The sequence below is a fragment of the Ambystoma mexicanum genome, chromosome 7q (assembly GCF_040938575.1).
Source record: "Ambystoma mexicanum isolate Mex_15411 chromosome 7q, UKY_AmexF1_1, whole genome shotgun sequence".
NCBI lineage: Eukaryota > Metazoa > Chordata > Amphibia > Caudata > Ambystomatidae > Ambystoma > Ambystoma mexicanum.
In genome coordinates, this window is record NC_090941.1 from 1,091,578,892 (window position 1) to 1,091,606,521 (window position 27,630).

Sequence of the window (27,630 nt, forward strand, 5' to 3'; positions counted from 1 at the left end):
ATCTGACCTCAGACCCAAGGAACTGATAAGACCCCGACCAATTGAGAGAAGCAACACAGGCGTTAATGAACCCACGGAAGGCCCGCATGGGGACCAGAAACGAAAAGGGAGACCACACAGGGCGGCAGCATTACCCCGGAGCTCCACAGAGGGAACCACAGAAGAGCCCCCAACTAAGCAATCAAGGAGGCTTGTTGCAACGGCCCCACGACACCGCAGGGGGAACGGCCCGGGTCATGACTAGGGGCAGACCCTCGGAGGAGGGGAAGTCTCTCATAAACACCAACGCTGTGGCCAGGGCACAAAGAACCCCCATCCCCCAAGAGGCCACAGCTGCACACAGACTATCCAGCCATACTCAACCCTATGCCCAACAGCTCCCAGGCAAAATCTTCAGCCCAGGCCCCAGGATTGGTGCCATCACCCCCTTCATTTTGCGCAAATGCCAGCTCTGAGTAGGAGCCTAGGCTCAAGGACCGGATAAGGCCCACCGAGAATAACCGCACAAGCAGTCAGGGTCTCACGGAAGGCCTGCACTTAACCACAAGGAGAGGGGGAGCACTCAGGGCCGCAACGGTACCTCATGGCAGCAAAAGGTGTGCCACAGAGGAGGCCCCAGCACCAAAACCGGTGGGGGGACACAAACTAGCCTCAGGACATCACAGGGTCAACGGCCCGAACACAAGGCAAAGGGTGAATCCTTCCACAGCAGAGTCCGGGAGCAACAAATCCCCCCCACACCTATTTGACGCAGCTATAACCAACGAACTTGCTCTCCCGAAATCAAACATTGCACGCCCAGGGGAGAAAATCCCAATCACACTGTGGTCCAGCTAACATTACCCCACAAAGCATCAACAGAACAAAGGGGCATGCGATCAGGATCAGAATCCCACACCTCAGATATTAGGGACGGGCCAGATAATGTGCAAACTGGGGGCCTCCCCGGACGCTCTGTGAGGAAAAAAACCTGAAATGGAGCTACAAACGCAACTTCAGGCCAGACTGGCCGAGATGAAAATAATTAGCCAAAAAATGCAGGAAACAAATACAGCTGTCCTAGACATAAAACATGACCTTCAAGAAGTACAAAGCCACTTGACGACTCAATCTGAGAGAACCATGGAAAATGAACAGCGCATCAGCGCCCTGGAGGATAATCTGATGACTGCTGAAAACTACATGGACAGAGTCATAAGGGAAGTCCAAAGATTAGGCAAAAAGATCGAAGATCAGGAAAATAGGTCCCAGAGGAATAATCTGTGAATCGTCTGTGTTCCGGAAAACGCAGAGGGAATGAACATGGAAAAATTCATCTGTGACCTCCTGCAAATCACCAAGCCATCACCAAATGAACGTCCAAGCACTTATTGAACTTTAAACATAAAGTGGCTATCCTGAAGGCATTCAGATCAGCAGCACCAGTGCGCATCAGCCAGGGGGAAATATGAATCTTCAACGATTATTCACAGGAAGTGTCCAGAAGACGTAAGGGCTTAAGCCCCTTCTTTGAAGCCCTCAAATCCACAGAACATAGACACTACTTAAAATGTCCTGCAATCTGGTGTATACAAATAGACAAAACATGACATTCGTTTGGGGACCCGTAACCTGCCTGGCGGTTCTTACAACAATAGAACATTGTGATGACGGACTTCGACAGTCAGACAGCGAAGGCCACTAGATCGAACCACTCCCCCCAGCAAGATTGGAATGCTCACGATCTAAGTGGAGGTGGCAAAAAGCAGACAGAGGCCCAAAAGGATGGAGCCACGGCTCAAAAAAACACACTGAGAAACCCTGACGATAGACCGCCTCAGGATCACCGACAAGGAAAGGGAGCTCGAAACCACCCTTCGATGGGAACCGAACCAATATTAAGACAACCCGATCCGTGCTGAGGGAAATGCTGAGTGAGGACAGGACTCAACCTAAATCTTTTTTTTCTTTTTTTTTCTCCATAAGACCAACGGGTGGAGGATTAGGCAACCGCCAACCAGAGCGACACCCACCCCATAAATCACCCATTGCCCACTTGGGACAACTAAGACAAGATACATGGGAAGATGGTGCATCTCTGGAGCCTGCACCCTCCAACCTCATATATGGGCTCTTCAGCCCTGTATTGGGCACGGGCCGACTGTTGGGCCCACCCAATGTCACCTATGTTTGTTTACCACTGGCCCATGGTTGGGCCTGTTCTCTGTACTGTGGTTGATGGTTATCCACTTGTTAGTTACTGCAGGGTTTAAATGTGAGACGTGCTCAATACCAATAGAATCAACCACAGTCTGCAGGAGAGAGACCATTGGGGACCGAACACTGTGATGCTCCCCTCACACACACACTGTCTAAGCTGACGCTAGTGACCCTCAACATTCAGGGACCAGGTCACCCCATCAAGCGCGAGCTAAATTAAACCTAAGAGATATCCAGGGGGACATAATATTCCTCTAAGAGACCCATCTCAACCAAACTGAAGCTGAAAAATTGGCAAGAAGATGGGTGGGCACTACACTACTCTGACCATGCCACAGGAAGCAGGGAGTATCGATCCTGATACACAAACGGGTCCCCTTCCAAGTGCAGCACACATTCAATGGCAAAATGGGGTGAGTAATTCTGCTGCAAGGCCAAATACAGCAACAAGCAATGACCCTACTAAATATTTACACCCCCACAAAGGACACACCAGCCTTTTTCACCCACACATTTTCCAAATGTGCCAGATACATGCAGAATCTTACAGTGATGGGGGGGGCCCAAATGTAACCTTAGACCCAGCCGTAGACCGCCAGGGGATTAGTCAAGATAATCCATCCGCCAGTAGGAAAGGGTTGACCCTCCGAACTCTAATGACCGATCTACGTCTGAAAGATGTTTGGCGTCACCTCCACGCGAACAGGCAAGACACATTATTCTCATCACCACAGGTGTTATTCAAGACTAGATTACTGGCTGATGCCGGCCAGCAAACTTCACATGATATCAGAATTGCACCATACTACTGACCACAATCTCAGACCACGCCTCAGTCACGTTACAATTATTACTCCCCGATATTGCCCACAAACCCCCCGTCGTGGCGCCTAAACCTCTGGGTCCTGAAGTACCCTGACATTGTTGGTCATCTATGAGACCACATAGAGGATTTCTGGGACAATAACGACACACCGGGGTTCAATTCGTACAGGTGCTGGGACGCATTCAAGGCATACCTAAGGGGCCAATGCATTTCTCAGTGGTCATATAAACAGAAGCGGTGGGGGGAAAAGGAGGCCTGCCTCACAGCAAGACAGTGGAGATACGTCACAAGACGTCCCGAGACAAACACTTACGAGGCCAACTCAAGACGCTGAGAGCAGAGATCAGACACATCACCACAGATAGGGCACAAAATTCTTACACGAACTGGTCGCAAAGATATTATATAGAGAATGATAGACCACTACATCTGATGACATTAGCATTAAATAAAACAGAAAGCCGGCCAAATAATTACAACCATCAAGGACAAGGCGGATAACATAATAGTGGGGGATGAGCTAATCAATGCGAGATTTGCTGAATTCTACCAAGAACTATGCAGGGCTACTGACTCATTCACGCTGCAGGCCATGCAAAGCTTCCTCGACTCAATCCCCATCCCCAAAATCTTAAAGGAACAAGCCCATGACATGGACTCACATATCACTGAAGCAGAGATTACCCGGGTGATCCTATCTTTAACCCCCGGGATAGCAGGACCCAATGGGATCCCAGTTGATCTCTACAAATGCATAGAAGCCCCGAAATTTTAAGCCGTCTTCAAAGAAGTCCTCACCCAGAAACAACTACCCAAATCGATGCTGGCCGCCAACATTATAGTGTTTCATAAGCGGGGGAGGGGACCCTGAAACATGCGGTTCATATAGGCCAATCGCTTTAATAAATTCCGACACCAAAATATTGGCAAAATACCTCGCACATAGATTAGAAAACACTCTCCCCTGGCTAATGCACACGGATCAAACAGGCTTCATTAAAGGGTGCCACTCCAGCGACAATGTACGTAGGCAGCTACATATCATTGCGGGCGATACGGATTCCCAAGATGCCATAATAACAGTCGACGCAGAAAAGGTGTTTGATAAGGTGCAGTGGGAGTTCATGTTCTGTGTCCTGCCCAGATATAGCCTGCCCCAGCACCTAATACACATAGTCAGACTCCTGTACACAAATCTGACTGCCTCAGTGGTCACCAATAGGGTTGCCTCCTCTGAGTTTTGCATCCAAACAGGCACGCGCCAGGGTTGCCCACTCTCCCCCCTGCTATATGCCTTATCCATCGAGCCCCTAGCCATTAGGATGCGCGTGGACCATAACTGGGTGGGCATACGACAAGGGTCAGAGGAACACCGTCTATCATTGTATGCAGATGACCTGCTTACACCAGCATAATCACAGCAACCCTCCCATACATCAACTCCCTCATGCAAAACATCGGCCCGATCGTGGGATACAAAGTGAACTGGAGTAAACCTGAAGTAATGCCATTACGGCAAGACGTACCCTGAGACCCATGCAGTGTCGCGCCATTTACCCTACAACCCCTATACATAAAGTATCTAGGGATACGCATAAGTGCCGCAGTAGCGGAACTAAGGGACGTCAATTTCCCACCTGTTATTTGCAACATAAAGGTGGACCTGGCGAGATGGGACACGCTGGCACTGTCCCTGAGGGGCAGAATCAACACCCTCAAAATGAATTCCTTCCCCAAACTGATTTATATTACCATGATGCTGCCAAATAGCCCATCCCCAAACATGTACAAAGACCTGAACACAGCCATCTCCAAATTAATTTGGCGTGGGAAAAAAGCCTGCGTACGTGTTACCACCAGGTGGCTCAATTGAGCTGGATGAAGCGCTGGCTAAATGTAAACAATACCAGCTGGCGAAGCATGGAACTAACCGCAATGACCCCACTCACCCCCATAGAGGTCATGGCAACTCTGCTGCACAAGGTTCCCCCAACACTGAAAACACACCCAATCATAAGCCCGACCATACTACATTGGCACAAACTACGGGCAGCCCAGGGGGCGGCAACCAACCAAGCACCTATATGGGCCAGCCTTAGATCAATACTAGCATACGGACAAGCTCACACTATACACAAGAATCAAGTGACCGAATGGGAAAAAGTACGTATCATGGGCATCCTAGAGGATGGGGCACTGGTAGGCTTTCAAGAAATGCAATACCTTTTGGGACATGGGGAGGGGGACTGGCTGTGCTACCACACCATCCAGGCCACAATCCAGAGACACACAACTGCAGAATCTCGCCTATGACCCCTCTCACCGTGCGAGAGAGAAATGGAACAAAACCTTGAATTACCTGACCGGCTCTGCATTTTCTATACTGTGTCACGCCCAGACAACAAAGATAGGATACAAGCGCTAGCCACACTATGGACAGAAGACCTTGGGGTCCCAAATTATAGCCCAGACATGATCGCTAGCATCCAGGCCATCCCGGAAGTATCCATCTGCCTCAAAAACAGGAACATTCTCCACAGACTCTTTTATACCCCGAATAAACTCCATAAAATGGGTCTCCAGCCGACGGCCGGTTGCTGGAGGGGCTGCAAAGACATAGGGACCATGGGGCACATGCTTTTGACATGCCCGGTACTAACTCCATAATGGCGCAGAGTACATAACCAAATAACAAGCATAGAGGGGGCAGATCTCGACTTCACCCCCAGCGCAATGCTCCTAGGCATGGGAAAAGAGGAATGGCATGGAGACGCATTAACATGCAGGTTTATCAACCTCATATTATTCACAGCACACAAACTACTTGTATCGCACAGGAAAGCACCAAGCCCACCATCGCAAAGAGAATGGGACGCTACTCTATCCAGGACAAGCAGGCTCGAGCAGGTTGCCTTTTACCGGCAATCATGGCCTTGCCCTTATAGAGGAGTCAGATTTGGGGCGCTGTTAGAACCATATATCTAGTCGTTCATATTAACCTGCACACCGACAGGACAAGACAGACAAGTAGTGAGTTTCTAAGTTATGTTGTTGGGGAAGGGGGGGCAATAGGGACACGGCGTCCCACTGGACTCAGATGGGAAACCGCCGAAGAGACGGGAACCTCAGGACTGCTCATACCATTTATTTGTATCCAATAAAAAGAATTCCAAGCAATCTAAACCATGTCTGTAGTGCACTATAAAACCCACATACGTGTGCCGCCAATCTTATCCTGATGTTCTTCTCATTGTTTTTCTGCTTCACAAAAACCCTTCAATAAAAAGAGTTGGAAAAAAAATAACAGCTGTCATAGCAGCTATAAAGAGTATAGCAAAATCTCAATCGGAAGCTAAAGAACTTTTTAAAATATTGAGGGAACTAAAAATTCCATATCAGAATAATTGTTTTATTTTAATTTACATGTTTATTAATGTTATAAACATTACAACATAAATCTACAAACATCACAAAAACTGAAATGTACAACTATGTTCATCACAAACAGGTTACTCAAAGCACCAAACTGAAAAAGGAATATTACATAATCATTCAATTATATCATAAATCTAAAAATATCCTCCAGATTTGATCAAATAAATTCTTTTTCTTTTCTCTGTAAAGGATTATCTTTTCAAATCTTGAGACATGTTTTAGATCATCCATCCATTCTGAAATCGTTGTCCTTTCCTCACTTTTCCACTTCCTCAAGATGATTTTTTGGCGGAATTTGCTGCCCTGAAAAACCAGTTCCTCTGTGGGAAGAAGAGATCTTCCACCATAACATCTTCTCCCAGAATTACAGTCATGAAATCATAATCTTCATGCAACATCAAGATCACATTCATCTTCCCAGTGACCCCATTCGAGATAGATCTTAACACATAGCAGTCCCAAATCATATGTTCAAAAGTTCCACTAGCATGCTTCCACCTCCAACAGACATCTGAATCCATTAAACCTCTTTCATGTAGTTTTTCACTGTTTCAAATTTTGCTTTGGCGATTTCTTTCCCCCAGATTCAAAGAGGTTAGAGCCACATTCTTGCACAGATTCCTCCACCTGTCCTCAGACATCTCTTATCCAATTATGTCTGACCATTTTGACAGTAAATCCTTATTCGGTTCTTTATACTAGTCTTGATTTTTGTACACCTTTGAAGCCATACCACTTTCAGATTTATAGTCTCTCAGCCAGACCTGCCAACCTCTTCCAGAATCTTGTTCATTAGAGCTTTCTTCAACTTCTTATATTCCTCCATAATGCAATCTTCAAGATCTTTAATCAGAGTCAATCATTTAAAACGGATACATTTTTCTCCTTCAACAAGATCCTCCAGCCACTGTACACCTCCCAGTAACCAGTTTGGCCAGAAAAGAGTCTTTCCATCCAATTTAATGTCTGGATTCAACCAGATTGAAGTAAAACCGTTCTCAGAAACCTCCTTCTTGCTTTTCTTCCAGAGATCTTTCCAGCAAGACCTTATAAAGGTAGTTGGTGCCGATTTGTAGCCAGTTCCATCCACCGGTGACAGAATTGCTCTAGGGGAAAGTGTAGAAGATCTACATGCCTACGCCATTGTGCAGACATCATCTCCCCAATGTCTCAGATAGGACTCCTTTGACTCTTGAATTAAGGTCTTTGTCCAAGTCTGGATTTTCTTTCACTCCCAGCAAGCGTAGGTTCAGTTTTCTCTGTTCTGCTTCCATTCTTAGATTCTTTTTCTTTAAGTCAGCGACTTCATAGCTTAATTCTTTGTATGCTCTATAGCTCCCAGCAACTGCAGAGGCCAGTGTTGTATTCTCTGTCTCCACTTTAGTCACTCTAACCTCCAGATGACCTACGTGAGCGGATAGTTCACTCAAAGTGACTTTCATTTCTCCTACATCCTGAGAAACCTTCAATAATAACGCATACATGTCACTGATTCCTGGAATTTCTTCCATGTCACCTCCCTGTTTTGATTTCTTAGGAGTTGGGTTGTCTGGGATCTCAATATTTTCTTATGTAGGACATTGATTTCCTGTTGTTAGTAATCCATAGGCTGGGAGGCTTGTTGTAAATTGATTCAAGATGCGATGTGGGGGATGTTGGATCGGATAAAAAAGTATATTGAGGCAAAGAGGACCAACAATGATCCAGCTGTTAACACGGATGAAGTAGTGTCTCCTGCAAAGGGGATCCTTGCCCGGCAATTATTATAAAGGCCTGTTCTACCACCTTGATTAGTCCTCTGTATACATTTGTGAATGCACCCTTAGCAGAAAATCACGTCCCCGCTGGGCTCAAAAGTGCGTGGATCACACCGCTATTAAAAAACCCTAGACTGTACCCGAGTTCTGCAGCTAACTACTGGCCAATCACTAATACCCCTTTTCTTTTAAACATTTTGGATTGTGTGGCTGACATTGAAATCCCGGCACACTTGAATGAACATATGATTTTAAATAAATGGCAGTCTGGCTTCAGGCAGGGGAACAGGACCGAAACAGCATTGCTTGACTTGAAATCAAGACAGCTACACTCCATCGATAAAGGTCAAACCGCTCTGCATATGCTGTTGGATCTTTCCGCAGCTTTTGATCTGGTCGATCATACGCTGCTGATTATCAGACTAAAAGAGGTGGCTCACTTTTCCGACAATGCTGCTCTCTGGATCACCTCTTTCCGAGTAACAGGTGGTGCAGAGTCTGTGGCAAGGACACAGAAGCCCCACCTGTGCTCCTAGCCTATGATGTGCCACAGGGGGCTTGTTTGTCACCTTCTTTACACAATGTTTTCACCGTTCCCTTTTTTAATTTATTGGAAACAGATTGTGTTGCTTTTACCAATTACACGGATGACACACAATGTGTCATCCCGCTACCCGGCATATACATGGAGGATGCAAGAACTCTCAATCTAATGTATGACCTTATACAAACATGGATGATAGGTAATGGATTAGCGCTCAATAAAGACAAAACGGAGTTGATGGTGGTAGGGACCGAGAATAAAATAAGAAAACATGGTCCTGACTACAATTGTTTTTGAGTAGCAGGGTGTGATATTGTGACAAAGAAAAAAGTGAAAAGGTTAGGGATTGTTTTAGATCAGAACCTGACTATGCAAGCTCATGAAAGCAACATGGTTTCATCCTCGGCCTATTACATAAAATTTCTAGCTCAACTTAGACCATATATTTCTCAAGCCAATTCTGAGACGGTAGCGAGGGCCATTGTCAGGTCAGAAATTGATTACTGTAACAGTCTTTTAGTGGGAATTTCTAAATCCGAATGCAATTGTCTTCAAGTTATTCAGAACAGTGGAGTGAGACTCACATCTCAGACGCTAGGCGTAATTTGCATTGGCTTCTAGTTGAGGCAAGGATTCACTATTGCTTGTTAGTGATCACCCATAAATGACTCCTGGGATCAATGCCAGTCTATCTGAGTGAGGTGTTGACTGAGAATTTTAGTGTAAGGGCACTTAGGTCTCATAACACTAACCAGCTAAAGGTACTGGCATGCAAATCTAGCAAGGCCATGAATTGTACATTTGCTTCAGCTGCTCCAAGGGCATGGGACGCCCTGCCGCCAGATCTAAGAGAACTGAGTTCTACATCAATATTTAGAAAAAGGCTGAAAACATTTATATTCCAATAAGGATTGTCCCCAGGCTGGGGCCTTCCCTCTCATTTAACGTGACTCTCAAATGTGTGTTTCCGTCCTGTTTTGTCATGTACGTTATGTTTTCTTGTGCACCCTTAGGTCTCAGGGTCCATAGTGGCGTTATGAATGGATTAATGTAAAGTAAAGTAAACTAAGGTACAAAAGCCGGCAAAAGCAGTGGCTTTCGCAGTCAAGTGCATGACCCTATAAGGGATTTTCTGGCTTCATAAACACCAATATGGCAAAGAACAAGCGAAAGTCTTGTGGCGTGGCTAATTTAGGGCACTAACAAGGTTTAGTAGCCATACGTAGTAAATGCAAATGTTCAGACCAAAAATAAGGTGATAATTTAACTTCGGCCACGAGTGTTAGGGAGAATTCTCTGTTTAGGCTGAATTTCCCTACCTAGTGAGTCCCCCAGCAGCTTTGCTGGATTTCTGGGGTTTAATTTTTTTCTCCTGCCAAGAGTGAGACTCTTTTACCCTCACTCTTGGACATGTTGAAGTGTGTTTTCTTGGTTAAACCTTGTGTTGAATGGGCTATGGGGTCTTTTACTCCATAGGGCCTCATGTATTTTTGTGATGTGGGTTACACAGCACCCTCTGTGCCGTGACCCAGGGGTGTCCTAGGGACTCCCCAACATAGACTCCATACCCTGGGACTGACTACTGTCTCCCAGGGCATGTAAAGTCACAAAAGACTTTGCTAGTCTTGAATCCTGAACAGAACCAGTACAAACCATCATATTGTGGACGTACTGGCTGGGGCAATTCGATTGCCCCAGGGTCTGTTAGTCGAGGGGGCACGTCTCCGTCCCCCCTGATCGAGTTTTGGCTGGTGGCAGTGGAAACTACTTTTTATATTCGACCGCGAATATTTTCCTATGGGATTTCCCATTGTTTTAGGCTAACACATTTAATTATTTATTTACGGTAGCCTTAAACATACCGCCGGTTTATATATTTATTTTTATAACTCCGGTTGGGACTTTTTGCCAAAACTTGATTCTAAAATGGCGTTGGTGTTCGCCTCTGTAACTCTGACCCAAAGTGGAGCCCTTTGTTCCACTTTTGGCGGGCTTCTCCACAGAAGCCCTCCAAAGTGGTGCCACTCTGTCTGGGGTACTTAGGAGGGGTGGAGGGGGATTTAGGCACCCTGGACTGAGTTACCTTGGTAACTCAAGTCGCACTCCGTCCTGATTGGCCCAAGTGGTGAGCCGCCCGGCTCACCACTTAGCATGTTTGAGTGACAGCTAGGCTGGGTGAATGGGGGCTTGCTGCATAAAAGCAGGGCTTTGGGGACTGGGACTTCAGAAGTCGCCACAGGACCAAGAATCCGACGAGGGAAGAGCTGAGCCGACCTGCTTCGACGACACCACCCGGTGGAGCCCTGCTGAACCGTCTCACCACTTTTTCCCGACGACCGAGGAGAACTCTTAACGGAGTGGCTCCTTCCCTTGACTGGTGGGGACAACCAGTTTTCGCCTTCTTTCCGTTCTTTTGAGGTATCTCGTGGCCGCCTTGCCTGTGCCAAGCACCCCGGCATCCGGAATACCACACTTTACCCCCATACCGCGAAAGTCGGTACCAACCCTTTAACCGGAGGACTCCGCGGCTGGTTTCTTCCCGGGCAGTGCTACGACCTTTCTCTTCTGCTCTTCAGCGAGATATTCTTCTCCCCTGACCGACGTCGAGCCTTGCTGTCACTGCCTGGAACAACTGCCCCCGCTGGAGGATCCTTCCCGCTTAAGGTACTGTGTTCCGCCTGGCTTCCCTTGCCACCGACTGTACGGGGTAGATTTAGTCCCCGGCTTTCGAACCTGGGAGTGCCTGGGACACTTTGGCTAAACTTTCTGAGCCACTCTAAACTCTTTTTGACTCTTTGCAAGACTTTGAATCTCTAACTAACAGTGTGATCTTGGGCACATTTTCGCTCTGGCTACTCTAAGAGTGGGCCCTGCCTAGTGACTTTTGCTCACCTGTGACTTTATTCTTCTTTAAGCCTATTGCAAGTGTTCTGGACCTTAGAGTGGTGTGTCTAACCTATTTCTGCTTTTTCTCTCCCTTTCTTGGAAACTACTAGAGTGTCATCTAACGTTAAGCACTCACCTCTGTTTTAATTAAGTGGTGTTAACCTAGAGTTGTCTAGATAGGAGAAAGGATTGAATTTACTTTCAGTATAACTGTGTTGAAGTGTTTTTACCATATTCGTTGCTAGAGTGTTTTTTTACTTATGTGTGTTTTTAAATAAATAACTATATTCTTTTGAAACCAAGCTCTGGTCAGTGTTTGCTTGTGCTATTGTGTGTTGGTACATATTGTGTATACTTTGCATACTGCCTAACTCTTCTTGAGAGAAGTCTGACTGCTCAGCCACAGCTACCAGGTAAATCTGGGTGGTACAGACTGCTACCAAAGGGGTTTACTGCTCTACCTGTAGTCTTAAATCTTTTGCAGTGTTCCCCAAGGGAACTGCACAGGTTTCTGCCTAACACTGGTGTACAGCGGTGGGATTTGTATTGAGTATACATTTTATTGTGCTTTAGATACCTTAGTGCAACTAACCACAAAGCTTAGCACTGAAAAAGTAAAACCTCTAACATGTCAGTTATAGAAAGCTATAGTCAAGAGTCCCTTGCAGCCAAAACTGCTGATTGTTTAAGAGTGCTCTGTAAACATAAGGATCTCCTGACTAAGGGCAAGAAAATGGAGCTGATTGAAAGATTGTTAGCTAACCAAAGTCTGGGTGATGGTTCAGAGGAACCTACCACTCCAGCAACTGTAGATGACAGTGTTGAAGTTAACATGGAGCAAAATGTTGATGTTTCTGAGGAAGAGTCAGAAGAGGAGGGTGAGGCTGTTGTAACTGTCCCCCCTAGGCCTCTGCCTGCTCTACCTGCTGTGCCTACTGGACCTTTACCAGGTCCCACATTTAGTCCTCAGTACTTTGAACTGGAGAAAATGAAGCTAGAATTGGAGTATAAGAAACTTAATGCTCAAACTGACAAAGAACTAAGGCTAAGGGAAATGGAGCTCAAGTATGACTTAGAAATGAAGAAATTATCTGTTGAGAATGTTTCTCTCTCTGGCTCCTCTAGAAGTTCCAGTCCTAAAAGACCCCGGATGCCTAAAGAATTGGTTGGTATGTATGAGCCTAAGTTGGATGTGTTGGATTGGTTGTCTCTGTTTGAATATAATCATGGGCTCCAGAACATCACAGGAAATGACTTACTCACCTGGTTGTTCTCTAGGCTTCCCCCTGTTGCAACTGATGTGGTAATGGAGATGGGGGAGGAGGATAGGAAGGACTATGAATGTGTGAAACTAGCTTTGATAGCTAGGTTTGGGAAGACCCCTTCCCAGTATCTTAAGAGGTTTAGGAACCTCAAAAAGCATGATGGTACCCCTTGGGCTACCTGGGTGAGTGAATGTTTGAAAAACTTAGAGGGATGGATTAAGGGTTACAAGGTGAACACTTATGAAGGTATGAAGAATTTGTTTATGTTGGAGACTATTTATGATGCCTGCTCTCCTGAGCTCAGACAACACTTGGCTGATTCCAGGGAATTGGATTCCCGGAAACTAGCTAAGGCTGCTGACTTGTGGGTTGCCAACAGGGCCACTCACAAGGATTCTGGGGTAACTCAGAAGAAGGATGGGGAGAAACAGCCTAAAAAAGACTCCAAAGAGAATTCTAATAATTCCTATCCCAAAGAGGGCCCCAAACCACAAAATAACCAGGGTAAGCCACATGGGAAACCTATTCAGGCTACTGTACCTTCTGGCCACAAGCCAGAAGGAGGTCAGAACAAGCCACCCTTCCAGAGAGCATTTGGACAATGCTATGTCTGTCAGGGTACTGACCATATCAAAGGAGATCCCAAGTGCAAGGGTAAACCTGCAGGGATCAGCACAGTCTCCTTAGCCTTCACTCCTGAGGATGAAGTACAGATGGCTAGTGCCCACTTTGAACTCTTTGCTGAAGAACCCTTGGGTCTTCAAGCAACTGTAAACTTAGAGCCTATGGGTCTGGTTAGTCCCCAGAATAGGGTTGTGTATAACTCCCTACCTGTTAACTCTAAGGTGTATTATGTGGACAGTGTTCTTGTCAATGGCCAGGATACTCCTGCCAGGAGAGACACTGGGGCCAGCAGAACAGTAGTGGATGAAAGCTTCTTTCAACCTGAGGATGTGGCCAAAGCACCCAAAGGTCCCACTAAGATGTCTGGAGGCCCTGTCCAAATGGTTCCTATTCTACCAGCCCTCATTCAGTGTAACAACATGACAGTGAGGATCCCTGTCAGTGTTCAGACTGAGGTACCTGGGAAGGTCCTGTTGGGGAATGACCTAAGAACTCTAGGAGTAGTGTCCCATACCCCCAGGCCTCCTAGTATGGAGAAGCAGAACTTAACCAAATTGGCTAGACAGGCTACCTTGAAGGACCCTTCTAAGCCTGTGGGACCCTCTACTGAGAACCCCACTACAAGCCCTGGTGTTAGTAAGTTGACCTCTAACCCAGGCACATTTCCGGATAGTATGCTAGGAACATGGGCGCCCCAACCAAGCTCCAACATTGTTCCCCTAGTCTCAGAGTCTCTGACTCCCCCTGCTTCTGAGGAAGAGGTGGATAGACCAACTAGGCCCCTATCTGGACCTGAGAGAACTGGTAATTCTCAGTGCTGGTGGAAAACCAGAAAAGAAAAGTCTAAGGCCAAAAACCTTCAGACTGTTGGACCTTCTACTGAAGACCCCAACTCAAATCCTAATATTAGGGGGGAAACTCCTAAAATAGGTAAGGGTAGATCTAAGAGGAAGGGGAAGCAGGTACATTGCCTAACCCCAACCCCTCCAACCAAGAGGCCTAAGACCCAACCTGCTCCCACAAGAGAGGTGGTGAGGAACCTTGGAGGCCCCTCTAGATCTAAGGGAATCCTTTATAAGGACCCCTTGAAAAAGCCTAACATAGGTTCAGAAGTTGTACCAACTTCTGAGGGACTGGTCAACCAGATCCCCTATAACAAAAAGACTGATGTTCCTCAAAGGGTCTGTAGGTCCTTTAGCTTACAAAAGAAAACCTTTGAGTTCTCCATTGAACATAGGTCAAGGTGTCACCATCAAAATGCTGATGGACTCTCTAGGATGTATATCATCGACTAGAGGTATGAGGTTCATCCAGGAGTGGATTAAATCCTCCTGTCCCTTAGTCTGGGGGGGGCGAGTGTTAGGGAGAATTCTCTGTTTAGGCTGAATTTCCCTACCTAGTGAGTCCCCCAGCAGCTTTGCTGGATTTCTGGGGTTTAATTTTTTTCTCCTGCCAAGAGTGAGACTCTTTTACCCTCACTCTTGGACATGTTGAAGTGTGTTTTCTTGGTTAAACCTTGTGTTGAATGGGCTATGGGGTCTTTTACTCCATAGGGCCTCATGTATTTTTGTGATGTGGGTTACACAGCACCCTCTGTGCCGTGACCCAGGGGTGTCCTAGGGACTCCCCAACATAGACTCCATACCCTGGGACTGACTACTGTCTCCCAGGGCATGTAAAGTCACAAAAGACTTTGCTAGTCTTGAATCCTGAACAGAACCAGTACAAACCATCATATTGTGGACGTACTGGCTGGGGCAATTCGATTGCCCCAGGGTCTGTTAGTCGAGGGGGCACGTCTCCGTCCCCCCTGATCGAGTTTTGGCTGGTGGCAGTGGAAACTACTTTTTATATTCGACCGCGAATATTTTCCTATGGGATTTCCCATTGTTTTAGGCTAACACATTTAATTATTTATTTACGGTAGCCTTAAACATACCGCCGGTTTATATATTTATTTTTATAACTCCGGTTGGGACTTTTTGCCAAAACTTGATTCTAAAATGGCGTTGGTGTTCGCCTCTGTAACTCTGACCCAAAGTGGAGCCCTTTGTTCCACTTTTGGCGGGCTTCTCCACAGAAGCCCTCCAAAGTGGTGCCACTCTGTCTGGGGTACTTAGGAGGGGTGGAGGGGGATTTAGGCACCCTGGACTGAGTTACCTTGGTAACTCAAGTCGCACTCCGTCCTGATTGGCCCAAGTGGTGAGCCGCCCGGCTCACCACTTAGCATGTTTGAGTGACAGCTAGGCTGGGTGAATGGGGGCTTGCTGCATAAAAGCAGGGCTTTGGGGACTGGGACTTCAGAAGTCGCCACAGGACCAAGAATCCGACGAGGGAAGAGCTGAGCCGACCTGCTTCGACGACACCACCCGGTGGAGCCCTGCTGAACCGTCTCACCACTTTTTCCCGACGACCGAGGAGAACTCTTAACGGAGTGGCTCCTTCCCTTGACTGGTGGGGACAACCAGTTTTCGCCTTCTTTCCGTTCTTTTGAGGTATCTCGTGGCCGCCTTGCCTGTGCCAAGCACCCCGGCATCCGGAATACCACACTTTACCCCCATACCGCGAAAGTCGGTACCAACCCTTTAACCGGAGGACTCCGCGGCTGGTTTCTTCCCGGGCAGTGCTACGACCTTTCTCTTCTGCTCTTCAGCGAGATATTCTTCTCCCCTGACCGACGTCGAGCCTTGCTGTCACTGCCTGGAACAACTGCCCCCGCTGGAGGATCCTTCCCGCTTAAGGTACTGTGTTCCGCCTGGCTTCCCTTGCCACCGACTGTACGGGGTAGATTTAGTCCCCGGCTTTCGAACCTGGGAGTGCCTGGGACACTTTGGCTAAACTTTCTGAGCCACTCTAAACTCTTTTTGACTCTTTGCAAGACTTTGAATCTCTAACTAACAGTGTGATCTTGGGCACATTTTCGCTCCGGCTACTCTAAGAGTGGGCCCTGCCTAGTGACTTTTGCTCACCTGTGACTTTATTCTTCTTTAAGCCTATTGCAAGTGTTCTGGACCTTAGAGTGGTGTGTCTAACCTATTTCTGCTTTTTCTCTCCCTTTCTTGGAAACTACTAGAGTGTCATCTAACGTTAAGCACTCACCTCTGTTTTAATTAAGTGGTGTTAACCTAGAGTTGTCTAGATAGGAGAAAGGATTGAATTTACTTTCAGTATAACTGTGTTGAAGTGTTTTTACCATATTCGTTGCTAGAGTGTTTTTTTACTTATGTGTGTTTTTAAATAAATAACTATATTCTTTTGAAACCAAGCTCTGGTCAGTGTTTGCTTGTGCTATTGTGTGTTGGTACATATTGTGTATACTTTGCATACTGCCTAACTCTTCTTGAGAGAAGTCTGACTGCTCAGCCACAGCTACCAGGTAAATCTGGGTGGTACAGACTGCTACCAAAGGGGTTTACTGCTCTACCTGTAGTCTTAAATCTTTTGCAGTGTTCCCCAAGGGAACTGCACAGGTTTCTGCCTAACAACGAGCATGTCCATATAAAAGAAACCAAAAATCCCAAGTGTAAAATGTTAGGGTGATAGAAATGTATCCCTTTTGCACTGCACTGTAAGGTGCTGTATGCAATGTTAAAAGGGAGAAGCATTCAAAGAGGAAATTAAGTTTCCCAGTATTGATAGTCTGAAGGACTGGTCAGTTTCCCCATAACAATTATCAACAGGCCAGTGAAGTGAAGCTGAAGGATTTACTTCCCTTCAAAAAAGTAAAGACAGGAAAACAACAGAGCAGAACGAATGGGGTTCCATAAGAAACTAGGTAGGGAAAGGCTGCAAAAAGAAAATCTTTCCTAACAAGTGCACACAATGCAGTTGTTGTACAGTTGGCACTTCAATGACTAATATGATGGACCCGTAAATATGTGTATGATTCATGTCTGAACATGTTCTCTTTCTTTCACACAGATCAGCCATTCATCTGTCATCTCCACACTTAGTGATAAACTCCAGTTCCCGTCCTTTCTACGCACTGTGCCAGGTAACACATTCCAGAACATGGCACTGGCACAGTTAATTAACCACTTTGATTGGACGTGGGTGGGGATGGTCATTTCAGACGATGACTTGGGTTTCCTGGGGGGCCAGGAAGTAAGGCAGTGGATAGAGAGAAACGGAGGCTGCGTGGCGTTCATGGTACAAATACACCTGCGCTACACTCTGGAGAAGGTGCATCAAGTGGTGGACATCATCCAAACCTATTCAACGAAGGTGATTATTGTTCACAGTGCAGAGGTTCATGTCAAGGTGCTTCTGGAAACGCTCTACATGCAGAAGGTAACACAGCACGTCTGGATATTCTCTGCATCCTTTGCAATAACCCCTGGTCTCTTCACAAACCAAGCTTGGAACATTTTAAATGGGACCATCGGACTTGTACCGTCCACAGGCCCCATGCCCAGATTTCAAGAGTTCCTGTCGGACCTCAATCCCAGCACATCTCCTGATGATATGTTCCTTAAAGAATTCTGGGAGCAGGCTTTCAGCTGTGAATGGCCCAGATCCAATGAGACATGGACTAAGGTTGAAAATGCTCAGGGCAGGGTGATGGAGTCTTGCTCAGTGACAGATACTTTGGGTAAAAGAACACCATCCACATTTGAGCTGCATGACCTAAGTTACACGTATCACAGCTACCTTGCAGTGTATGCCTTTGCCCATGCGTTAGACAATCTGATATCCTGCACAACCGGTCAAGGCCCTTTCATGAATGGAACATGTGCAGACATCAAAGACATCAGACCATGGCAGGTAAGAGATGTTATGGATATCCACATAAATCACAAACAAAAGCAATCAACGGCAAGGCATTGTTGAGATAATGTACAACAAGAAGTGAATGAGTAAGTGAATGATTATTTGAGTGAATGATTTAAATGGTCAGTGCATTAGTGAGCTAATAAACACACAAGCGAATCACTGGAAAAAAGCTGCTTAATTGAGTGAATGAAACAGTGAGTGAATGAGCCAGTTCGCTATATAGGACCAAGTGGAAAAAGAATTATACTTTAATTCAGTGGTGTATTTAAATGTACTGCTTCCTTAGGCCCAGCTAACGGGAGGAACGATAGCTCAAGTGCAACGCGTTTGTCTTGGAAGCATGACAACGCAGTGCAAAACAGTTTTGAATCCCGATCATGCACTTATAAACCACTCACTGGTATTAAGCGTGTTATAAATTAACAATAAAATAAGTGCATGTACATCACTCCCCAATTTTACTCCACCGCTGCCATGCTTTGCACCTTTAACAGATTCCATCCCTTCAACACACTCTGTCCACCTTGGCCAAACTGTGCCCCTCCGCCCCCATTTTGTCCCCTATTTTGGCTCCATAACAACATAGGGGCGTTTCACAGGCTGTGTCAGGGATCAGAAAGTTATTGCTTTCAGTCTATTAATTCAAGCCTGTAAGCCTGTAATATTTTATGTGATGTTAGTTGAAAGAACGTTTTCAGGCCTATTTTTTTTTTTGTTTTTGCACTCATATAATCAAAACCAATACATAACATACAAAATTTAAAATACATTCAAATAATTAAAAAAACATAGAATTCATACAAAAGTCCTCCATGAAGGACTATCTTAAAACGACTTAAAAACTGTCCCCATTGACTTTTATTAACATTTTGCTAGCCACCTCCCACACATGCAACGCCGCAGTACTGATTTTTCATACACCCGCCTATAACCTGCTCCTAGTTCTTCACATTGTGTTAGCAAATGCCTGGCATACTCAATGGTTCTCCCACAGAGTCTACAAAGCCTTTGCGATCGCGGAATACCACTCCATGCACCCCTGTTTTCCAATACCTTGAATGTTTGATTGACCTAGTCATTGTCGGGTATCGCTTCCATATCAGGTATAATCTGGGACTGTGTCTATCAAAGGATTGCCTGACATACTCGCCAAATTTCTTTAATCTACCAAGATGGGTTAGTGCAGAGTCTATGTCATCCATCCTTGCTTTATCAGGGATTTTGGCCAGATTAAATTCTAGCCATGTTTTCGGGGTTTGTGTAATCCCAATCTTATCCCTATAATGTATTACTCTAGAATCTAATTCCCTAAACCAATGGCTGGTCTCATACCTGTTTGCATGTTGTGTAGTGAGCAAAAGTAAACTATCTGTGCCTGCTCGGTCAAACTTTATTTTAGCCCACAAATTACAGGAGGCTACTGACCATCGCATTCTCAGAGAAGCAAACCCCAGTTCTGGTCTAATCGCCTGGACTGAGGTACCAAGGGGTAGACTTAACATTAAACACAAGATTCTTCTTTCTAGTTTCTCAATTGCCGCAACCCTTTTCCAGGGAAAGACCTTCAAGGCATACATAATTGTGGGAACAATTGATATTTTATATGCTAGAAGTTTTGCTTCAAGACATTTTCCTCCTTGCATGTCAATTGTTTTCCTAAGAGCCTAAGAGGTAACCATTTTCCCCAGGCTTTTTGGGTCACTTCTTCTAAGATAGAAACCGCCGTAAACTTTGCCATTATGGTAATTCCCAGAAAGCGATAGCTATTGGTGGTTTCTACTCTTTCTCCCCCTAACCACCACTCACTATTTTATTTATTTATTTACTTATTTATTTATTTGCATTTATAAAGCGCACAAACTGCCCTCGGGGATCGAGGCGCAGTTACAGCATTTTCACTTGGCAGCAGGTTAGACATAGTTACATTGCTTAGGTAGAGGTTCAGTAGTTAAGTACATACGCTGCTCTAGTTCAGAGGTTACAGGGAGAACAGCTGAGCAGGTGAGGTTCACTTGAATAATGTGGTTTTCAGTGCCTTTCTGAAGGCCATGAGTGAGGTTTCTGTTCTGAGTTCGAATGGAAGTGAGTGCCAGGATTTTGGTGCTAGAACCTCAAAACTGGTGCCACCGGCTTTGGTTCTATTGAAGGTAGGAATAGTGAGCTGGTGTGAGTATATGTCCCGCTTAGGTCTGAATGTTTGGACTTTGTGTATTCGTTCCACTAGATAGGCGGGTGCTGATTGGGATAGGCATCTGTGGGTTATTGTGAGTGCTTTGAACAGCATGCGCTCTCTGATGGGGAGCCAGTGGGCATCTTTTCTTGCCTGAGAGATGTGCTCTCTCTTGGGAATGCTGAGAGCTGCTCTAAGTGCATTGTTTTGGGCGATTTGTAGTCTGTTGATGTTTTTGGCGGATGTACCGAGTAGGAGGACATTGCAATAGTCTAGTTTTGCACCTATAGTTGCTCTGGCAATGTTGAGACAGTTTTTGGCTGAGAGTTACGGTTTTACAGCATTGATCATTTTGGTTGTGAGTGCTGCTGAGGAGGAGAAGTAGCTGACTTGTCTATCCATAGATAGTGTTGAGTCCAGGAAGACTCCAAGGGTTTTTACAGCAGTTGAGACTGTGACTAAAGCTGAGACTGAAGCTGCAGTAGTTTTTTTAGGGTCTCTTTGGGGCCAACCGGTAGAATTCCGGTTTTGTCTCCATTGAGACAGAGGCCATTTGCTGCCATCCAGGCCTGGATGATGGCGTATGTGTTTTGTAGGGCTGTGAGGTCATGTGCGTAATCACCAGTAAGAGGGAGAAGAATTTGTGAATCATCGGCATAATTGGTGAATGTTATGCCGAAGTCTTCTAGGTCATAGAACAGTTGTAAGGTGAAAAGGTTGTAGAGTGTAGGGGAGGTGCATGGGCATTGTGGAACACCACAGCCAATAGGAGATGGGATGGTTGATGCCTGGTCTGAGAAAACCCTCATGACTCGGCCCTCGAGGTAGGTTTGGATCTGCAGATAGGCAGCTTTGTCGAGGATTTTCAACAAGAATGGCACTGTGGTGATTGGCCTGTAATTGTTTGGGGAGTCAGGGTCTAGTGTGTTTTTTTTTAGCAGTGGCCGGACCCCAGCTTCTTTAAGGGAAGATGGAACTGTGCCAGATGTGAATGAAGCATTCATGAAGGCTGTGATGAAGGGGGCTAATGCTGCCGCACAGTCTTTGATTATGCTTGCTGGATTGCTGGATTGGTGATTTATCATCATTGTGTCACCAAATATCATGATCCTTGTTTTTTTATTGTTTGGCTTGAGTGACAACTCCAATGAGAAGGAGGATAGTGCGGTAAGTGAGTGTTGTAACCCAACTTTAGTCCTGTCCAGAATCAGCACATCTTATGCATATGAGATACAAGTCAATCCCTTGTTACCATATTGCGGTGGGGTGTTATGGACTTCCCCCCATCTTCTTGTCAGCAGGGAGAGATATATGTTAAAGAACAAAGGGGCTAGGGAACACCCTTGCTTCAAGCACCTTCGGGTAGGGATACTTTCAGAAAGGGCCCCTCCTGAGACAACCTGATTCTTACTGCCGTATCTCCATAAAGGCTTTTATGAAGTATAAAACAGGCAAACAGAGCAAACCCCAGTTTGGCATCCAGGTCAGATATCAGTGTTAACATGGTCCGGATAGGGTGGGTTGTAGAACACCCTTTCTGAACCCTGTTTGATGGTTAGTAAGAATACCCATTTGGGTCACCCAATCTTGAGTAGTTCGAGAAGGATATTGGCAAATACCTTCCCGCTGCAATCTAACATTGCTAGGAGTCAGTAATGTTCCGGCCTATCTCCCTGGCCTTTTTTAAACATGGGGATCAAAATAGCCTCTTTCCATGTCTCTGGGATCTCCCCAGTATGGCATATCTGAAGAAACATCTGTCTTAACGTACTGGCCCATAGCTCAGGGTCGCTTTTCAAAGTCAAATTCTTTAGGCCATCTGGACCCGTGGCGCTAGATGATTTTCATTTCTTAATTCATGCCACAAGATCAATGGTTTTCAAAAAGTCACCAACTTTACTGTTGTATAAGTCCTGGGTGACCTGAACCGTCTTTTCCGGGCCCCAGGAAGATTTTTTAATAAACTCCATCCAGTTATCCTCAGTTTCAGTGACCATCTCCTTCTGTGGCCCCGGCAGTCCCTGAGCCTTCCCTAGCCAGTGGCAGAACTTTTTTGAGTCCTTTATTCTTATTATTCTGTTCAGATGTTTCCACCCCTAATCTTCTAAGGACTCTCTGTGATTATGGAGCCAGGATTTATAATTATTCCTTACAGCCGTTAACCACTCTTTTGAAATTATCAGGGATCCTTTAAAGTTGTTCCCTAATTTCCTAATTGCCAAGTTCTTCTCTTGTTTCTTCCTAGCAATAAGGGGGTCATATCGCTGAGTTGATCGCAATACCTTCTTATACACCCCTTTCTTAGATATAACAGCCCCAGATGCTACTCGGCAGAAAACTTCATCAATGATGTCTTGTACCCTCTCTCCTTCTTTGACTACCAATTGGGTCCTTAGGAGAGCATTAAATCTGAGCATTGATTTTGGGGTCCAGTGTAATCGGTTGCTATCCGGGATGACCTCTACGCTGTTTCTCAAAAATGTTTTTGGTCTAGGAATGTTTTCATATAGTTTGACACTAAGCATTACGTGGTCCCTAACTTTAGTGGCCATTAACTCTAACTTCAAGGGATTAGGCTCAGCCTGCTTATTCGCAAATATAAAGTCGATACTTGAGGAGGATTTACCGTCTGTCCAAGTGGTGTTCTTTACCCCAATCTCTGGGTAAATAGGAGTGAGGTCAAATTCTGCCATTGTTCTCAGCCATGCTGTGGCTCTCTGGGTACACTTCCCCCTAGATGATGGCATTCCATCCCTCTTTCTCAACTGAGTTCCCCCTACAGGGTAGCCACAGTCCACGTTAAAGTCCCCAGCTATCACCACCACCCCACTCTTATTCATGGCTTTCCATGATCGAAGTGTTCTAATAAGAGTATCTTTGATTTCCAAAGTCATGGCCCCACCCAGGGGGTCGTATAGCGTTGCTACCAATATAGGTGGGGATCTATCAATGGGCTTATCAATAGTGGCTGCTAAGAAATTCAGATTTCAGGGACCCTCTGTAAATTCCGCCAAATTGAACCAGGTTTTCGCCCCTATGCATAGGCCCCCTTTTGGTCTTCCCGTTAACGGATGTTAAGCTAATCTATGTAGTATTGTGTAGCCATCTAACACGCAATCTTTGCACAACCAGGTTTCTTACAAACAAAAGCAAGACATTTCATTCAGGGTCGACAATATCTCTGCATTACATAAAAATGACCCATGTCCTCTAGAGTTCCATGATAAAATTGTCAAACCTCTGCTAGGTTGTACCACATTCCTTTGTCACTCCGAGGTTACTTGGATCGCTTCCCATTGGCCTTCCACTCTTCTAGCGTCCAAATCAGATAACTTCTTATCAATAAGTCTCTGTTTTTTTTTAATTTATGGTTTCTTTATAACAAACCTGTTCCAGGTTAGTAGCAACGAAAACAAACAGATCAAATCCCAGTTGGTTTAACGCTCCTTGATTTTTAGATATCCTATCACCCACCACCGGGGAAATGCAGGTCATTATCACCCAGTTATCCACAATGTCTATCTCAGGTAGTTCCTGTTTTACGATATCTTCAGAGGATATCACCAACGGGCTATTTGCCATGGGATTTCATTCCCCCATTTTCATGTGCATTAAATCCTTGCACCAACGAGGGTCCTTAGCTTGTCGCTCTTTGATTAGAGTTCTTGGTCTTAACTGGCTTACTCTCCCTTCCCAGGATATCCGGGAGTCCAGTGTACTAGCTTTTGCTGTCCTGGTTTGCCCAACCGATTGTTCAGCTGCTCTTATAGTCACCACTGGCCCTGATTGTTGGCTTTTGCAACTTGGCTTTTTTGACAATCAAGGAGGGGGACATCCTTATGGGTGAACTGGTCAGTAATCCCCACCAGCTGTTGGAGCCCTTCTTCCCCTTTGTTCAACACTTTCAGCTCTTTCTTAGTATGAGGAGGTGGAGGATTAAAGATCCAGCCATCCAGTGGGCCTCTGAGTTGTACTTGTCTAATTTCCACGTCAAAGAACTTATTCGTAACCGTTGTTAAAGTTTTGGGCTTAGCTGGACTTGCTGTTTAAATGGTGGCTCCTTCACTGCTTGCTTGTTTGTAGTTTTTTGCTTTTTCCTCAGATCTGCAGATGCTTTAACCCGCCAATATTTTCTTGGAGGGGAATCGGAGGCATTCATAAGAGATTTCTACACATAATGCCTCAAGCATCCTGCGGTCTGAGTCAGCCACTACATACGACCTATCTAGGGCCAAATCTTGTTTTCTTGGAGATGAGTTGAGAGTCTGTTACGCTCACCTGCTCTCTGCGGAGGCATTGGGGCACAGTTGCAGCCCTCCCTGGAATTAGATCACCCTCTTCAGGTTTCGTCCCCTGCGAAATAGCTGTGGGCGGCGACAATCTGTGGCACTGCTCCTGTATGGATATGGGGAAACGTGAGTGCGCTGATAGATGACTATGGTATCTCCCTAAACCTTCGACCCAAGGTTCGATTTCAGGGGTACCTACCAGCCAATAAGGCTCACATGGTAAATGTGAATGATGAGCTCTCTGTTCTGTTGCTTCTGGCAGGGGCGCTTTTTAATGGAATCAAGTTCCTTCACTGATTTCTGAGTCTTAGTCCAGTCCTGCTGCGACTAAGCTCCTCTTTCTGCTTTCTTGCAATGTCTCTTGTCCTTTCCCCTTTTTCTGCTTTATCTCAATGTCTCTTGATGTTTTTTGATCTTAACGTTGTTGTTTTCTCCTGAATAACGTTCCTCTCTGTTTTCTCCCAATAGATGGAAATGCGGCCTTGCTACAGTGGTGGAGGTGCGGAACGTGGTTGAGCGGAAGATGGATGCGACCGAAATGTCCGGCAGCAGGTGAGTGATGGCTTTTGTAAGGCGTGAGGTTAAATGACAGCACACCTTTAACAAATGTCTGTTATGTGTCTAACCTTGTCTTTTGCCTTTCTATTGCAGATGCTCCGAGTTCAGATGATTCGCGTTGTGCCGCGGTGCCCAGATGATGCTGTCTGCGTTCCAAAATGCTTACAGGTGAGCCGCGGTGCCAGGAAGAAGATGACTGCACTCCAAGATGTTTGCAGGTGAGCCGCGGTGCCAGGAAGAAGATGACTGCGCTCCAAGATGTGTGCAGGTGAGCCGCAGTGCCAGAAGGAAGCGTTCAGGTGAGAGCAGAATTTGCCAGATGGTGAGCATGATTGTGGATGGCAGGATCTCTTCAGGTAAGTTGAATCCCAGGAGACGGTGAGCGTTACGCTGCACGGAGGTGCAGAATAACGCGAAGCGTCTGTCTTGAGGATCAGGGCAGCTTATATAGCTGAGATTATGGGCACGCCCATTAGGGCCGGCTTACCAGCCACACCCTGCCTCTCCTAGAGAGTGAGCACGTGCAAAGGCAATCCATTAGCAGCCACACCCAAGAATACACTGGGGGCTGCTTAATGGATGAAATGTTCAAGGTTAATGCATCCTGCTTAATGGATGGAATGTTCAGGGTTAATGCATCTGAAGTGCTATGTCCATAATAAAAGCTTCTTGGTGTTAAATGTATGTTCTTGTTTACTTTTGTTCATGAGCCTGGTGCCAAGGGCACCAGGACAGTGTCCAACCAAGTCTCCTGTGCATGTGACCCCTGCATGCATGTGCCCCTGACTTCATGACCATGACAGAATCTCAATATGGGCCAGTTCCTGCTTATTCCGCTCCCCAGGAGCGAGATCCTTCCAACTTTTCAGTGGAAGAATAACTTCTGCCATATCCTCTCTCGCAGCTTTTTGTTCTGTAGTCACTTTAACACACAGTTGGAACAGGGCTTCGATCTTAACTTCAAGTGCCTCAAATCCCTTTACCAGATATAATGGGCAGCATGCCTCTTTTAAGCACTCACTTTCCCTGGCTACCTTTTCTTCACACGCCATACTGGCCTCTTTGTCGTTTGTCTATTCAATGGTTGATTCAGAAGAGTCCATTAATTGTTCAAGGTCAGGGGAGGCTGATATGTTTGATATTAATAGATTCTTAGACTCTAACTCGCCAGGCATAAATGAATTTCTTTTGGCCACTTTACATAGTTTTAACAACGATCCATTGTTGTCAATCGATATTAATGAATCTTGGTCTGTCGTACCGCGGCAAGATAACACAGACTGTTGAGTCTTTGTTGACTCCTCTTAAGAAAAAAAGAATGTTTTTATGTCCTTTTGTGAATTTAGCAAGGGCATAGTAATGGGCAGACAGACTTTTCCCCCTTTGACAGCTCATTACGACCGCACTTTATTAGGAATGGGCTTCTCGCCCTTTTTCCTCGAGTATTCAAGGAGAGGTGATCACTGCAATCAGGCCAATAGGGTACCCCTTCTTCCAAAAATACCCCCAATGACGATTACTTTTTATGGGTCAAGGCTCTACTCAGGGTATAGCAAAAATCCAAATATCCTATAATGGATATGTTGAAAAAGTTTGTGGAACTTTTGCCGCTTAGAGAGCCAAATAACGGGGGTGGACCACACAGTAGCGTCAAGAGTGTGTATGCATAAATTTGTGGGTGAGGGGATTGATTTTAGATTAATGCTTAGGGATCGAGGGTTGAATAATGTAGATAGCAGTTTGTAAATTATAAATGGGAGATCTGTCTCATCACACTAATTTTGCTTGCTCTCCTGCTTGCAGACTTCAGAGCAGTATCGGGGCAATATCGAAGCAGATCCGGGTTGAAGCTATGACCATAGCATTCACTGCCCCCTGTCCCTTACAGATGACTCGTTCTACTCGTCAGTAGCCCAAAGGCCTTCACTGCCACCCACTGCTTTCAATGAGACGGGACCAAGAGGTAGTACCGGGCACTGGTCTATCAGCTCGCACGGCTCACACAGCTTTTCTCTGCTCCCAACGTCTTGCGGCACGCAGCACACAGGATCACCCGCTCAACTTCAGCTCAACTTCAACTTCGGGTTCAGGTTCTGTTCCAATTCCGATTCAGCTCCACCACATGGCCCGCACTCTCTACCTGAAGTGGTTAGAGGAAAGAACCCTGCAACGTGGGTCTATGTGTCAAGCCACACCTCGGAATACATGTGATCAACAAGAGAGAAACACTGAGGCCGCCTCCGACACTCACCTAGGAAGCTAGGCCTATGCTGCCCAAGGTTTGCAGAAGGCAGTGTGTTCTAC

The 27,630-nt window shown here is 45.8% G+C and overlaps 1 protein-coding gene across 1 annotated transcript in view; it reads left to right on the forward strand.

The window, feature by feature from the left end:
• The window catches only part of LOC138528196 (vomeronasal type-2 receptor 26-like), a 294,308-nt gene that overhangs the window by 20,683 nt on the left and 245,995 nt on the right, over nt 1-27,630 (forward strand). The window contains exon 3 of the mRNA XM_069639649.1: nt 17,458-18,300. Coding sequence (XP_069495750.1) covers nt 17,458-18,300 — 843 coding nt within the window. The remainder of the gene's footprint in view (nt 1-17,457; nt 18,301-27,630) is intronic.